Source organism: Anguilla anguilla, chromosome 9 (genome assembly GCF_013347855.1).
Source record: "Anguilla anguilla isolate fAngAng1 chromosome 9, fAngAng1.pri, whole genome shotgun sequence".
In the NCBI taxonomy this organism is placed as follows: domain Eukaryota; kingdom Metazoa; phylum Chordata; class Actinopteri; order Anguilliformes; family Anguillidae; genus Anguilla; species Anguilla anguilla.
In genome coordinates this window covers 22,053,253-22,066,471 of record NC_049209.1, presented here as the reverse complement: position 1 = coordinate 22,066,471, position 13,219 = coordinate 22,053,253, and the positions used below count along the sequence as shown (strand labels likewise).

The following is a 13,219-nucleotide window of genomic DNA, read 5'->3' as shown; positions in this document are numbered from 1 at the left end:
CGGGGTGAATAACTGGGTCCTTTTTGCCGGATTTTCGGTGTTTTCAGAGCTGTGCTGCCGATGTAAACAGGAAGGTGATTACTGCAGCACTATTCCCAGACCCTGCCATTTCCTTAATGAAGTGAACGCTAATGGGAAACAAAGCATTCCATGTGTGTCCTCATTTTAACAGTGGCTCTCTCTGTCTCTTAATTTGTAAGCTCTAACAAGCACTTCTTTGTCTTTAGCCATCGTTTTTTGGGACAGATGTGCTGCCTTGAGATATCTATTTGGGTTCTTCTGGGCTATAAACGGATAATAACATGCGCAGCTCCAAAGACAATACTAATCGCGTACAGTTGGTTTTGGTTCCAGCACAAGTGTCCCTTGACCGGAAGGTCTTTAGCAGTAGGGCTGTGTCACTTTTGAAAAGGAAAATACTCAAGCTGACCAAAAAGTCTGTTTTTTTTAGTGTTGGTCCTGGTGTTGCATGCACTCCCCCGTCTCTACCGTCACGTCTCTGATACATGTTTTGGGGATGGTCAATGAGGCTATTTTTAGATGCTTGCTATTTTCGGTTGTTGTTTTTTCTCCCCTTTTCACAAATTTAAAATATATGTGTGTAGTAGTTAATTTCTCTAAGGGTTTATGAAAAGTGGTACACTGAGGGGCTAATTGGAGCATGTACCAATGAAGTGAGACATTGGACACCGAGCCCCAGCAGTATACATGCTTTGCTTCCCATGTCTTCCCCTTGATTCAAATCCAAAACCAGCTGGTGAGTCAAGTGCATTACCTGGAAATGCCATGTTTTGTTTTGTTTTTTTGTTTTTTTTTCTTCTGTTCAGATTGGGGCAAGAAGGGCTGCAATGCTTTAAATTTTTGATCAGTTTCTTTATTGCCATTTATTTCATCAGCAAAATGTTGTTTGCATTGAATTTAGTCGGTTGTTTTTAGGTCTTTGTTTTATTGTTGATTTATTTGGTCGTTGTATTTTTTTCAGATGGCTTAAATCTTGGAGGCAATGGGGACAGCTGGTAAACCGGCAGGGGGAAGGTGGCTCGATTGAGACCACGGAGCTTATTGACTTGTGTGAGATCACACCATTTTTTTTGGAACTCTGCCACCAGACCTATTAAGTTGAACCCCATGCGATATCCCTGTATTTGCCGCTCATTATCCTAATCCCTCACAACACGCGGTCACGCTTGGCTGGCCACGGTCCTGTCATTTGCCCCGTCTGCGGGGACGTTATGAGATTCCGGGAAGCCATTGTCAGAGCGCTGATTGAAAACGGCGCGGTGTTCGGGGATCGGCGGTGCGGACGTGTATTGTTCAAATTTTAAATTAAAACAACGTCTAGCAAAGGAAGCGTGCCCTGCCTGTCAAAGTGCTGCTCCTTATGTGAAATTAGCGCTTTGTGGGATGCGTGGCTGGTGAAGGGATGAACTCGCCAACTCTCACTGGGAGGACCATTTTGGGGGGGGGGGGGGTGTACTTTTCTGTTCATAACCTGCTGGGGTCATGCGCATTTACAGCCGCTATGGAGATGGATTTTTTTTGATGAGGTCAGCGCCCGTCGCGGTCGATGACTCGCCCCCTGGAAGAGACATCGACAAGGCGCCGCTACGCGGACGTCTCGCCGGGGCGAAACGCAGAGCGGCGTGATGACGTGCAGCGAGGACGGCTGGGGGAGACGTGTGCCGTTAGCGACTCCGTACCGCCAGCGCTCGGGCTGCCTGCGGGCGTCCTGAGAGAGGAAGCTCAGCCGCTGGCCACCGGCCAGTGCAGCTGGACGCTGTAGTGCTGTCACACACCAGTCACGTCACGGAGTATTGATGAGGCATCGGGACTGAAGGCCAGTTAGGGGAATGGGGGGGGTGGGGGGAGGGAGGCTCGCTGGCAGCTGTGGTTTAGTGCTGCACAGTCCTCTCCTGTGGGGCTTCATGGTAATGACCAGCCTCATACAGGATCAATAGAAAAATGCTACATTGAAAAACATGCTCAAGCTGGGGCGCTGCCTTAAAAAAATGATACTCCTTCTTGCCAAAAAGAGAGTTAGGACACTCGCTTGTGTTGACAAATTACTTAATTGTTAAATTAAATTTATTTAGCAGACGCTGCTATCCAAATCGACTTACAACATAGGAGACATAAGTGCACTCACCTGATTGATATGAGCAGTAAAGCCAGGACTGGCTAACATTCCCAGACCAGCAAGTAAAAATGCAGTAAAGCACAAGTGCAAGTTTTCTAACCAAGAAGCAAAGTACAAATTCTATATAGGCCTATATATATATATATATATATATATATATATATATATATATATATATAGACTTCTTCCTTAACAAGCCATAAAAAGAGAAATATGAAGCCATAAAATATTACCTCAAACCATAAAAGTACAGTATTCTGAATCGGTACAAAAGACGCAGGTTTTCCCTCTGCATTAGAAGGTGGCCAATTCAGTTTCTGCTGAACTGTCCACTGGGAAGTTTGTTCCGCCACTGTGGGGCCAGTACAGATGGGCATGACTGGGAGAAATGACTGCGCCAGGAGGGAAGAGCCAGTTCCCTTAAGGCTGTGGAATCGAGAGGCATTGGTTTTGAAGATTGATTGGTGGTGTGGTGGAGCTTCTGTCCTATAGACTGGTACCAAGGTTATACATTTGATGCAAGCTGCAACGGGGCTGCCAGTGAAGTGAAATGAGGAGGGGTGCGACATGAGCATGCTAGGAAAGATTGCAGACGAACTGTATGGCTGTGTTCTGTATGAGGAGCAGGGCAGTGCATGAATGATAGTGTAATCAAATACCTTTAATGGAAATAAAATGATATTAATGGAGTTGCTAATATTTTATTAGAGATATTATAGTTTTAATATTAAGTAAATATGTAGTTTCTTACCGTTGAATGCCATACCTTCCTTTTTTACTTAGCAAAACCAAGACCTTGTGCAGAGTAGCGCTTGTAATAGATAGATAGAAATAGATACCTTATGTATCCTGCCAGAAGATACTGATTTTTTGGAAGTACAGAAATTACTGTTTGTGACCAGTAGACTTAAGTAGAATTGTAATAAGTGTATCGAGTGATAGTGTAGTATAATGGTTAGAGAGCTGGGCTTGTCCTTGGAACCTTGAGCAAGGTACTTTACCTGAACTGATTCAGTATGTATCCAGCTGTACGAATGAATACCATGTTTTAAAAAAATAAATAAATAAATAAATAAATAAAATTTTAATTCACATAAGTCACTCTAGATAAGAGGGTCTGCTAAATGCCAGTGGAGTAATGTAATGAGTGTGTCTCTCACTGCTCATTGGTGACTAGTTGGTAATGTGGAATTAATACTGTAGGCTCACCAGGGTACAGAAAGTTCTGCCTTGGGCTCCCTAGTGGCTTAGTCCATAAAGCAGCTTAATGCTAGTACAAGTACAAGTTGTGCAAGGATGCGACGGGTTTGAGTTAGGCTAAGTTACAAGCCAACAAAATGTGATGCATTCCTTCGGGGAAATTTTGGCTTTGTCTTGGGGGTCATAAAGGCATCTAATCCCCATTTTTTACAGTGAAAAAGAAGAAGTTCTTTACCTCTTAACATGCCTGACTTAAATCCTGAAACCATCCCCCGCTTACTTACTTGCTTAGGCCTGTCTCTTCCCATGGAGCATATTATGCCATCAACAACTGTTCTCCATCACTTCTTAATCAGGGCAGTCCTCTGCAGCTCATTCACTCCATCTTGGCCGTCTTCAGCTCTGTTTCTAGCTCATGTTGTCAGGTGTGTCTTGGCCACCCTCTCTTCCTTTTCACTTGGGGGTTCCAGTTCAGGGCTTGGACCACGTGATGTTGGAAGTGCCCCCCTTTCCCATCCCCCCACCTACACACACACACACAGCACCCAAAATTGGCACAATTTCTAACTGGAGGGGGGAAAAAAGGTGAATAAAAGAAATGAAAACAAACAAAAAAAACATTCCAAGGAGGAGGGTAATGGCAGGAAGTGTTTCAAGATTTCCCACAAAAGGAGTGATTGACTCCCAGCAAGGCACGGAGAGTGCTAATGACCCTCATCAGGAGCTGCAAGCTGGTGCCAGAGCTTCAGTACATGCTGTGTGTTGGAACATGCAAGGCTCGCTTTCATAGCACTTCATAAAGCGCACCCAATTATATACTGTGACCAGAACTCCCCGGTTTTGATGGGTCTTTTCTGCTCAGCTCAGCAGAAATTTCCCCAGGCTGTTTCATAGTACTTGTTCACTTATTTTATGCATAATAGCACACTATCCCACCTTCTAATAATGAGTGAATGTAAGGACATCTGAACTAGCATTCCTTTTTCCAGAGAAGTGCCCATGGTGTGTGTTGCGAGTACTGGAGTCTATGGAGATAATTGTTCTCCAGAAACACTTTCTCTCCTGCTGAGTTGAGCCCTCGGCGAATGGAATGATCTTTTTTTCTCATTTATATTTTATGGCTCTTACACATGACCCTTTCACTCAGCTGGAGACCGCTTTCTCTCTCTCTCTCTCTCTCTCTCTCTCTTGTTCTCTGTGTATAGTCTACACTGTCTCTAGCTTTCTCTCTCATGCACTCTTCCTCTCGATCTCTCTCCCTCTCTCTCTGTTTCTCTTTCCATCTCTGTCTCCTCAAGCCTCGTTTTCCCTGTTTCTCTGAGCGAGCCGAGATGAAAAGATGGAGTCAGGATGATGCGTTTAACCTGGCAGCTGCACTTCTCTTCCCTAAAGCATGCCAGTGTGCTGGAGTCCCAGGGCAGCGTTGTTTTACTTAGCATTAACCCCTCTCAGCCCCTGTCTGAGTGTTTATGATGCTTGTTTCAACTTCACACAACTGTCTGCTAGTGTCTATCTCTCTATAAACATATAAACATGTAAACAAGTGTAGTACAGGTGAAAAAGGACCGATTATGGTAACTTACCCTTTTTTAAACGTGTAAACAAAATAACTTGTCAATAGATTAACATTTTAATGAGTTAATGCAAAGACTGTCCCCTTTGTGCCCCTCGTCCTGTGACTCATGGCTAGATATCTGGCTGCTTGTGGGGCTCTTGCCCCTTCTCCTAGTATTTCTTGAGCTTGTTGCTTGTACACTGATCGCATAGCTTGTCCTTCCTGGCTAGCCAGGTTTGCCTGTGCTGGCCCTTTTAAATGGCCGGGCTGTGGTCACTGACATGATATTTGGTTGGGATATGCTTCTGTTTTGTGTTTTTAATAGTGACTAGATATTCTGCAAATTTATATTTTCTGTTTATATTTATATTTTCTCTCACTCTGTCTCTACAGCTGGCTCTGGCGGATGAGCAGAATGAAGTGACGAGGAATGGCTTTGAGCTGAAGGAGCTGGTATACCTGGTCCAGATCTGCTGTCAGGTAGGACAGCTGTCTGCTGCAGTGTGACATTCACACACACTCAACTGTCCACTCGCGCATTAACTCATACACAATCTCTCACTCACTGTGGCACTCACGTCCAGTTCATCAGAATTACTGGTCGTATTGAGTCAGTCAGTCCACTGACCATTTGCAGTTCTGCTACGTTTTAGCACTTAAACTCATTTCACAGTGTCCGTTGACACACTTGTTTGTTATATTACGAGACACGACTCGCAGCTCCTGTATATGCGAAGAGCTGGTCAGGAGACTGGACAGGGTAAAAATGTAGAAATGGTAGCCATAGAGGAAATAAAGGCTCGGCCCTTTAAGAATTGCACAGTGACGAGAGGAGCCTTGGTGAGATCACTGTTTGACCACGTTGAGAGAGTTCACATGATGTCAGCAAGCCGTGACACACAAAGCTTTGCCTCATTTTGGCACCTCCGCTCAGTATTTTGTACCCCTGAAATGAGGTATGTAGTATACTGCAGCGGGGCTAATTTGATGGATTTCCGCGTCTCACTTTTCACAGTACTGCCTGTTGTGGCAGCTGTCTCTGCAATGACTAATAACACTGAAGCAGTAAAGGGGGTCTGGTTATACCTCAACCAGCCGGGTATGCTTAAAGACCCCCCCCCCATTTCCTGTGTTTTTTTTGTGCCTGGTTTTTCCCACTATATCCATGCGAATGACCTTGGGAATGGCGAGGGAAAGCCTGGCTTTGTCCTTGGAAATTTGAACAGTCTGGCTCTCTGTTTCAGGGGAGACCCAATCCACAGGGCTGTTCTTTTTTTTTTTTCCCCCTTTAAAAAAAAAAAAAAAAAAAAAACTTTTGAAATGCTGGCTGAATGCCCTGTGCAGGGAGAAGGCCTAGCACACAGGAAAGATCGCTTTAGTTCCAGAGACTCCAAAATAAAACGAAACAAAACAGAGTTTTAAAGTGGGGCAGGGAATCAACGAAGCTGGAACGCCCAGAGCTGGTGTCTCAGAGAGAGAGAGAGAGAGTAATGAGGATGGAGTACCGCTCCGTCCGTGTACCCTGTCCACCGATAAGAGGCTTCTTACTCCATTTTTTGTGAACCCAAACCCACTGAGGTCTTTCATGTCTTTTGAACTAGTTTCGGGCTAGAAAATGATTGTGATGGGGAAAATGAAAGAAACGTTGAGCAGAGACGGCGCCTCAAGCCGCCGAGTTCAAATCAGGAGGAGATGGCGGAGGACCCGAGGTCATTAGCCGCACCAGTGGACTGACCCCACAGGCCCCCGAAGTTCACCATGTTCTGCGCTTTTTAAATTGGATCTAGGAGCCCTTCTTTATGAACTGTGCTTTACAGCCTGATAATGGCTCGTCGGCGTGCCCGCAGGGGTTGTTCTTTATGATTATGAAGGAAGGTCACTGCGAGGACAGAGATTTCGGAGCGCACTGCGGGACGGGCTGGGGTGTGGGCCTGGAGCCACGTGCTATCACAGAGGGACACAGTGTCCCTGAGCTGGCATCACGCTCGGGGCTGTACCAGGGGGACGCTGCTGGAGTTGGGAAAGGGTGGGGGTGGGGAGTGTGGGGGGGGGGGGTGTACTCTGTTAAAGCCACCAGCTCCAGAGCTGGGACAAGAACGCACTGACATAACCACGCCCCTGCAGTCAGACTTATCTAAATATCTTCTGCAGTTAATTTAAAATAGCAGTGAGTGTCACGGGCGCATTTCCGGTTTTAGAAACTGCACCAAATCAATATGTGATTGTGCAGAAAGGGGAAAAATTCACCTTAATGAGGGAGGGGGGTTTGGTGACATCAGACTACATTGTTGGCTGTATTGGAATGTGACTTTCAATTTAAACGCTGAAAGTAAAAGAGATCGTCAGTATTGTGGGTGCATGTGTTATCTAAGCCCTCTCATCAGGACAGGACTGGCAGAGCACCCGAGCAGAAAGGCTTCAGAGCTTGCATGCTCATTTAGCGAATGCTAAACGTTAGATATACTGCCAGTATTCATAAAACAGCTGACAAAAGGATCACTGTAACAAAAAAGGTTGAAATCAACATTGCCACATTTTAGTGCTGCTGAAGGGGAAGTTCAGCACCAACCTGGTCAGGCTGCGTGAGCCATGTCATACTAGCATAGCATACGTGTCTCCCTTTAGGACCCAGAGGCAATTTGTGTTGCTTTTCCATTTGATTAAAGATCCTTTTATTCAGATTAAAATCCTGGACCAAGAGCTGACTCTAAGGTGTTTTTGTTTATCAAGAGTGAACGTAGAAAGGGCCGTCTGGGTAGTGTAGAGGTATAAGCACTCGCCTACCACCGCAGAGACCTGGGTTCAGTCGCCGGCAGCGCTACTTCCGTCAGACGTTCCTCCCCGCAAACACACACAGGCACATGAGTGGGAAGCCGGTGAGGGTATGAATCCTCGTCGTTGCATTAGCGACTCCTACTGGTTAGTCGGGGTGCCTGTTCAGCAGGGAGGGGATCTGGGGGAGACCTTACGCTCTCCCAGTGAAACTCCTCGCTGTCAGGTGAAAAGAAGCAGCTGGCGACTCCACATGTATCGGAGGTGGCATGTGGTAGTCTACGCCCTCCTCAGACCGACAGAGGACAGCACATCGACCAGGACTGTGATACACACAGGGAATTTTGTATAACAACTAAATTGGGGAGAAAATGGGAGAAAAAGGCAAAAAAAAGAAAAGCGTGAACGTAGAAATCGATTGCAGTGATTTATATATTGTTCAGTGTGATGTGGTGGAGTTTCAGAGTCCAGGGGTTCACTCACTGTAAATCCATTTTTGCTGAATGTAAAGGAATGCAATATGTTAGACAGCCTGTAATATTAATTTGTACAAATGCTACACTAGTGGACTAAAGGACATGCGCCCAATAGAGGAGTGGCAACGTTCTGTGGTTGCTAAGGGCTTGTTTTCTGTGCTGTAAGCTTCATAAATAGCCAAAAGAGAATCAATTCTATTTGTTTTGTCTGCTCAGCCAGATAATGGAAAATGTTGTCAAAACACTGAAGGCCTAGCTCCACGCTGGCTTAGAGAAGGTAAACGCCTGTGTGAGAGTTCATGTTTATTTAAGCATTACAAGGAAAGTTAAAGAGTGCAGTGTGGCTGCTTAATTTTGGCCGTCCCGGGTTTTACGACGGGGGAAACCATTTTTAAAATCACAGATGGAGGGGTGGAAGTTGTTTTTCAAACTTAAGATTGGGGGCAGACTTGAAGACTTGGCTGTTCAGTGTGAAACATGCCTCTTTTAAAATAGCCAGACAGCAGAGTTGTTTAGTCGGCTTGGATATGTAATATGAATGATTTTGTGCCGCTGACTGTTTCTGTGGCGGCCAGCTATAACTCTAAATCAGTCCAGAAACAGCACCCATGTATGTATCTTTTTTCATTAGGTAATATGACCGTAAGCTGTATGTCAGGCAAAGAATGTGCTTTGTGTGTGCGTGCGTGTGCTTTGTGTGTGCGTGCGCACAGCAGACGAAGGAGAAGGAATTCCGTGTGGTGTTCATTAAGAGGCAAAAATATTTGGCTCATGGCTTCTTAACAACAATAATAATAAAAACAAAGATAATAACATTAACGTCTGTTATAATGGTTTAAAAAACACAATTTAAAGAAATTAAAGGGACTAGAATTCAGCTTTTTAAAGGGGGGTTAAAGGAAGGAATGTTTTGTGTATGTATTAATTCAAGTTTAAAATGAAAATACGTATGCTTAAAATGAAAGAAAGACCACCAATCACTGGCCTCACTGGCTGTTTTTACTGGCAATTTATGCTTATATTATAATTATATTATTATATTATGATTTTCTGTCTCTCCCATTCTAATTAACTGTCTCATGTGTTATGTGTCCAATGTCCCATTGCTGGCATATGGAAATTCCACAGATGTCATATACTGCCCCTGCTGTGGTTGGCTAGCAAGGTTTTCCCAGCAGCCACAGGGAGGGGGGAGGGAGTGCCCAGGAATCGTTGGACTGGCACAAATGTGAACTTGGCACCTGCTGCTGGTTGCAAAAATGCCAGCAATAACAATGAATGAACAGTAACATTGAAACAAAGGGAAAGAGGTTGCAATATGGATAACAAAATGTTATGCAACTAATGTTTTAAATAACTGAATGGACGTGCAGTGCCTTGCAATCAAGGGAATTCTCAGGCCATGGTAAGCAGTAACACATTGGGGCTGTGCCCTTTGTAGATGTCAGAGTGAAACTGACCATCTTTGTCAATGATGTGTGTGGCATTCGGTCCGCCGGAGAGGCGGATTGGTCTCGGCTGCGCCGGCTGGTGGAGAGAGCACACGCGCCTGGGTTGTGTTGGCTAATCAGCCCAGGTGCTTAAAGGTGTGTAGCTCTCCACAGTTCGGGGCCGAGACCAGGAGCTCACACCAAGAGTGTGTCTCTTTATTTGTGTTTCAATTCTGTTTTGTTTCTTTTAACAAGATGGGGAAAAGTGAACTGCTGCTGAAAAGTTGGAGAAGCTGGCCAGGTGAAAATCTGGCCAGCTACAAGCGGGGAACTGAAAAGTTGCTGCTCGGTTTTACTTTCTTTTGTCTTTGTTATTTTAGTTTGTTGTTTTAGTTAATTGTTTTTGCCTGGAACCCGTGAGGCGGAAGGGTGAAGACTGAGTTTATTTTATTTCATGTTTGTGTGGGTGCGCTCTCTCTCTCTCCATGCGGCAACCAACGGTGTCATGCTGGCGTGTGACAACGTGTTTTATTAATTTTATGTAAAAGAAAGTATCTGACTTGTCTTGTCCCAAAATGACCATCTCTCACTTCTCTCTCTCTCTCTCTCTCTCTCTCTCTCCTCTCTCTCTCTCTCTCTCTCTCTCTCTCCTCTCTCTCTCTCTCTCTCTCTCTCTCTCCTCTCTCTCTCTTGTCTCTCTCTCTCTTTCTCTGCCGCAGGGCCGTAGCTGGATTGTGAGGCGCAGCTATGAAGACTTTCGCGTCCTTGACAAGCACCTCCACCTGTGTATCTACGACCGACGCTTCTCCCAGCTCCCTGAGCTTCCCCGTTTCGACAGCCTGAGGGACCGAGCTGAGGTAAGAAGCCCCGCCCAATCGGATCCCTCCTCCTTTCAGATGGGCATTCATCCTGGCGTCTGTATCACTGATCCGTGCATGAATGAGCAAAGCCCTGTTGTGAATATCTGGGATACTTTGCATTTTTTTACTGCTGTTTAATGATTTGAATCATCCATTCACACTTGTGTGCATGGCTGGGAAGCACAAACACTGGGCTATCATGACCCACATTCCTCCTTTGATTCTGAGCCTTTAAATATGCTGTAAACCTTACACTACCTCAAGCAAGTATCTGACTTCAGGGAAGTTACTTTATATGGCGTGGTTCAGCGGTTTGTTTTCAGACTGTTTAAATGCAGTGTTGTAGAGCGTGTGGCAGGTCCTCGCAAACGTACCTCCGGTGTTTAAGCATTCGATCAGCCTCCCCGGTGCTGGAATTTCATCTTTTATGCTCAGTGAAGTGCGCTTGACCCCTCTGGCTCATTTTCCCAGTGAATATGGGCACATCCATGATGCGGCGGCTGTTAATGTCAGCCACTGCGGGCGTGGGGTAATGGAAGCCTCTCGCTACGCTGAACCAGGGCTCACACCCCCCCATTCCCCACCCGCAATAGGGAAACCGCCACGGTATTCGCCACATTAGGCAGCCGAGAAACCAAAAAAAGCACCCAACCACGATCTATCACCACTATCTATACTGCTTTACCAGCTTCTTAAACCTTCTTCTTAGCTTTGTAAGACCTGTAAAACAGGTATTTTCAAAACAGCCACCATCCTCCCTCTGGACAGTGATTGTTGTGAACACATTGTCCTGTTGGTCAAGTTGTTTGCTTAAGGTGTTTTTTTTGGGAAGAGGAGTCATCTGTGTGCTCACCCAAGGCTTGGCTCTTTCAGTAAAAAGGTGGTGTGATGTGGTGGTGAAGGAGCCATTTTTGTAGTCAAGAGGATGCAGGTTCAGTTCCCTTGCGCAGCCCTTGTGCCCTTGAGACACTCTATTTAAACGGCAGTAAATGTCCTGTCGTTTAAATGAAGAGCACATATGATATTAGCTATGCAGTCCTCCCTCCAGTACCTGTACCTGGAACTACAGTATAGCCTGAAATTGTGAGGTGACCCAGATCCTTGACTACTGCACCTTCTGGTTATGAGTTCACTAGCCCTTTGTTCATAATACAGAGTGGCTTGGCCCTGGTCTGGATTTACAAAGATGAATTGCAAAAGTGCTATGGGAACACAGCCAGCAGGGCTTTTAGGCCAGGTCCTCAGCTATTTCCCCAAAATGTCCTTCTCTTCCTGTCTCCTTTCTGCTTTGCATGTGTGGTCTTTGAAATGACCTCTGCTTTAAAATGCAACAAATGTTTCCCAGGCATTAGCCCAACGTTAGAATCGCATCACAGCGGTGCAGTCCTCTCACCTGGCTGAGCAGGCTGTGCCTACCCCGGGCATTACGGCCCGAATGCTCTCGACTGCTGTAAGCGGCAGCTCACGTCCCGGGAAGAGTGTGTGGCCACAGGCCAGGAGGCCCGGGGCGCGAGGCCATCTGGACCAGCTCCAAACCAGCACCAGCGCTCTCCGATTGGCCTCCAGCGGAGCGTTTAATTTCTCCAGGCTGGTGCCACGGCCGGGGCCTTTTCCGATCCGGCGCAGCGGGGATAACACGGCTCTTTCAGGACTGCGTGTCGGCTCTGTCCGGCCCAGCGGGGCTTGAAGGGCGGCCATTTTTCTCAGGGTCACCGTCAGGGCTGGCTAGCTTGAGGCTGGTCAGCTGAGAGCTGATCTGTTGTCCTGCCACAATGTGTGCACATGTGACCTTTATCCAGGGGGCTCTTCTTAGAGCAAGTTCATTTTGCATGCAATATATTAGGAAATTCCTTTGTATTGCAAGGATTTTACTGGAGAATTTAAGGAATTTATATGTGCACCAGGTTGCAACATCAGTCTCATCTAGGGAACCATAACTCTCAGGCAGCTATGCGCCAGGATCAGGACATCAGTCATAGTATGTTGTCACAAAGTTTTACCCACCGTGTAATGAGAAATTGCGAAATATTGAGAAAATACTGATCTCAGTGGCTGCCGGAATGGGAAGATGTGCCAGATGTTGTTCGTTCCAGTCTCTTATGGCCGATGACAGTAGTCTTTTTTTATTTACTTTTTTCCTCTGCATAAATGTGCTTTTTCTTTTCTGTTTCACCCGAAAGTTCTTTGGAGTCCCTTTTCATAAGTGTGCAACATTGTTGGACCATGAATAGCATTCCCTTTGGCTTGGCTGATCTGCCAAACTTGTTGCTTTGAAAATATTGATGTGCTGGCGCTGAAAAGCTTCAGACGGCTCCTCTTTCAGCACCTCTCCGCTTGCCGATGACTCCAAGGGGGCCATCTGGAGCCGTTACAGGGCTGTTCGTCATTCCGGGGACGACTGGCAGGTTTGGGGGCGCGTTGTGCCTCAGAGCCTCTCTTGCCCCCCACCCCACCCTGTCCCAGCGCTCTGTGGCAGCGGAGCTTGGCCATGTTTGTGGGAACGGGTGATCGCCCTGGCGATGGGGACACATAAACAGTATAAATAGAGGCAGGCCTTCTCCAGCCTACGTTCAAATCCCCGCTCCCTTACGTTCGTTTGCGAAGGTTAAAAGGAAACCGAACCTCTGGGATCCGCCTGCCTGTCAGCTCAAATTATTGCGTGGGGATGCTTGCTGGAGCAGTCAGCTCAAATGGATCCCCTCTCAGTCCCCCAGACTCCAGATTTGCCACAAACATCACACAGCTGACAGAAGTGGAAGGGTGTTACAGGGCTATTTTCTTGACCCAAA

The 13,219-nt window shown here is 46.2% G+C and overlaps 1 protein-coding gene across 1 annotated transcript in view; it reads left to right on the top strand.

The window, feature by feature from the left end:
* arhgap32b (Rho GTPase activating protein 32b) overlaps nt 1–13,219 on the top strand; it is a 121,069-nt gene that overhangs the window by 67,748 nt on the left and 40,102 nt on the right. Inside the window, 2 exon segments of the mRNA XM_035432677.1 lie at nt 5,286–5,372; nt 10,290–10,427. Coding sequence (XP_035288568.1) covers nt 5,286–5,372; nt 10,290–10,427 — 225 coding nt within the window.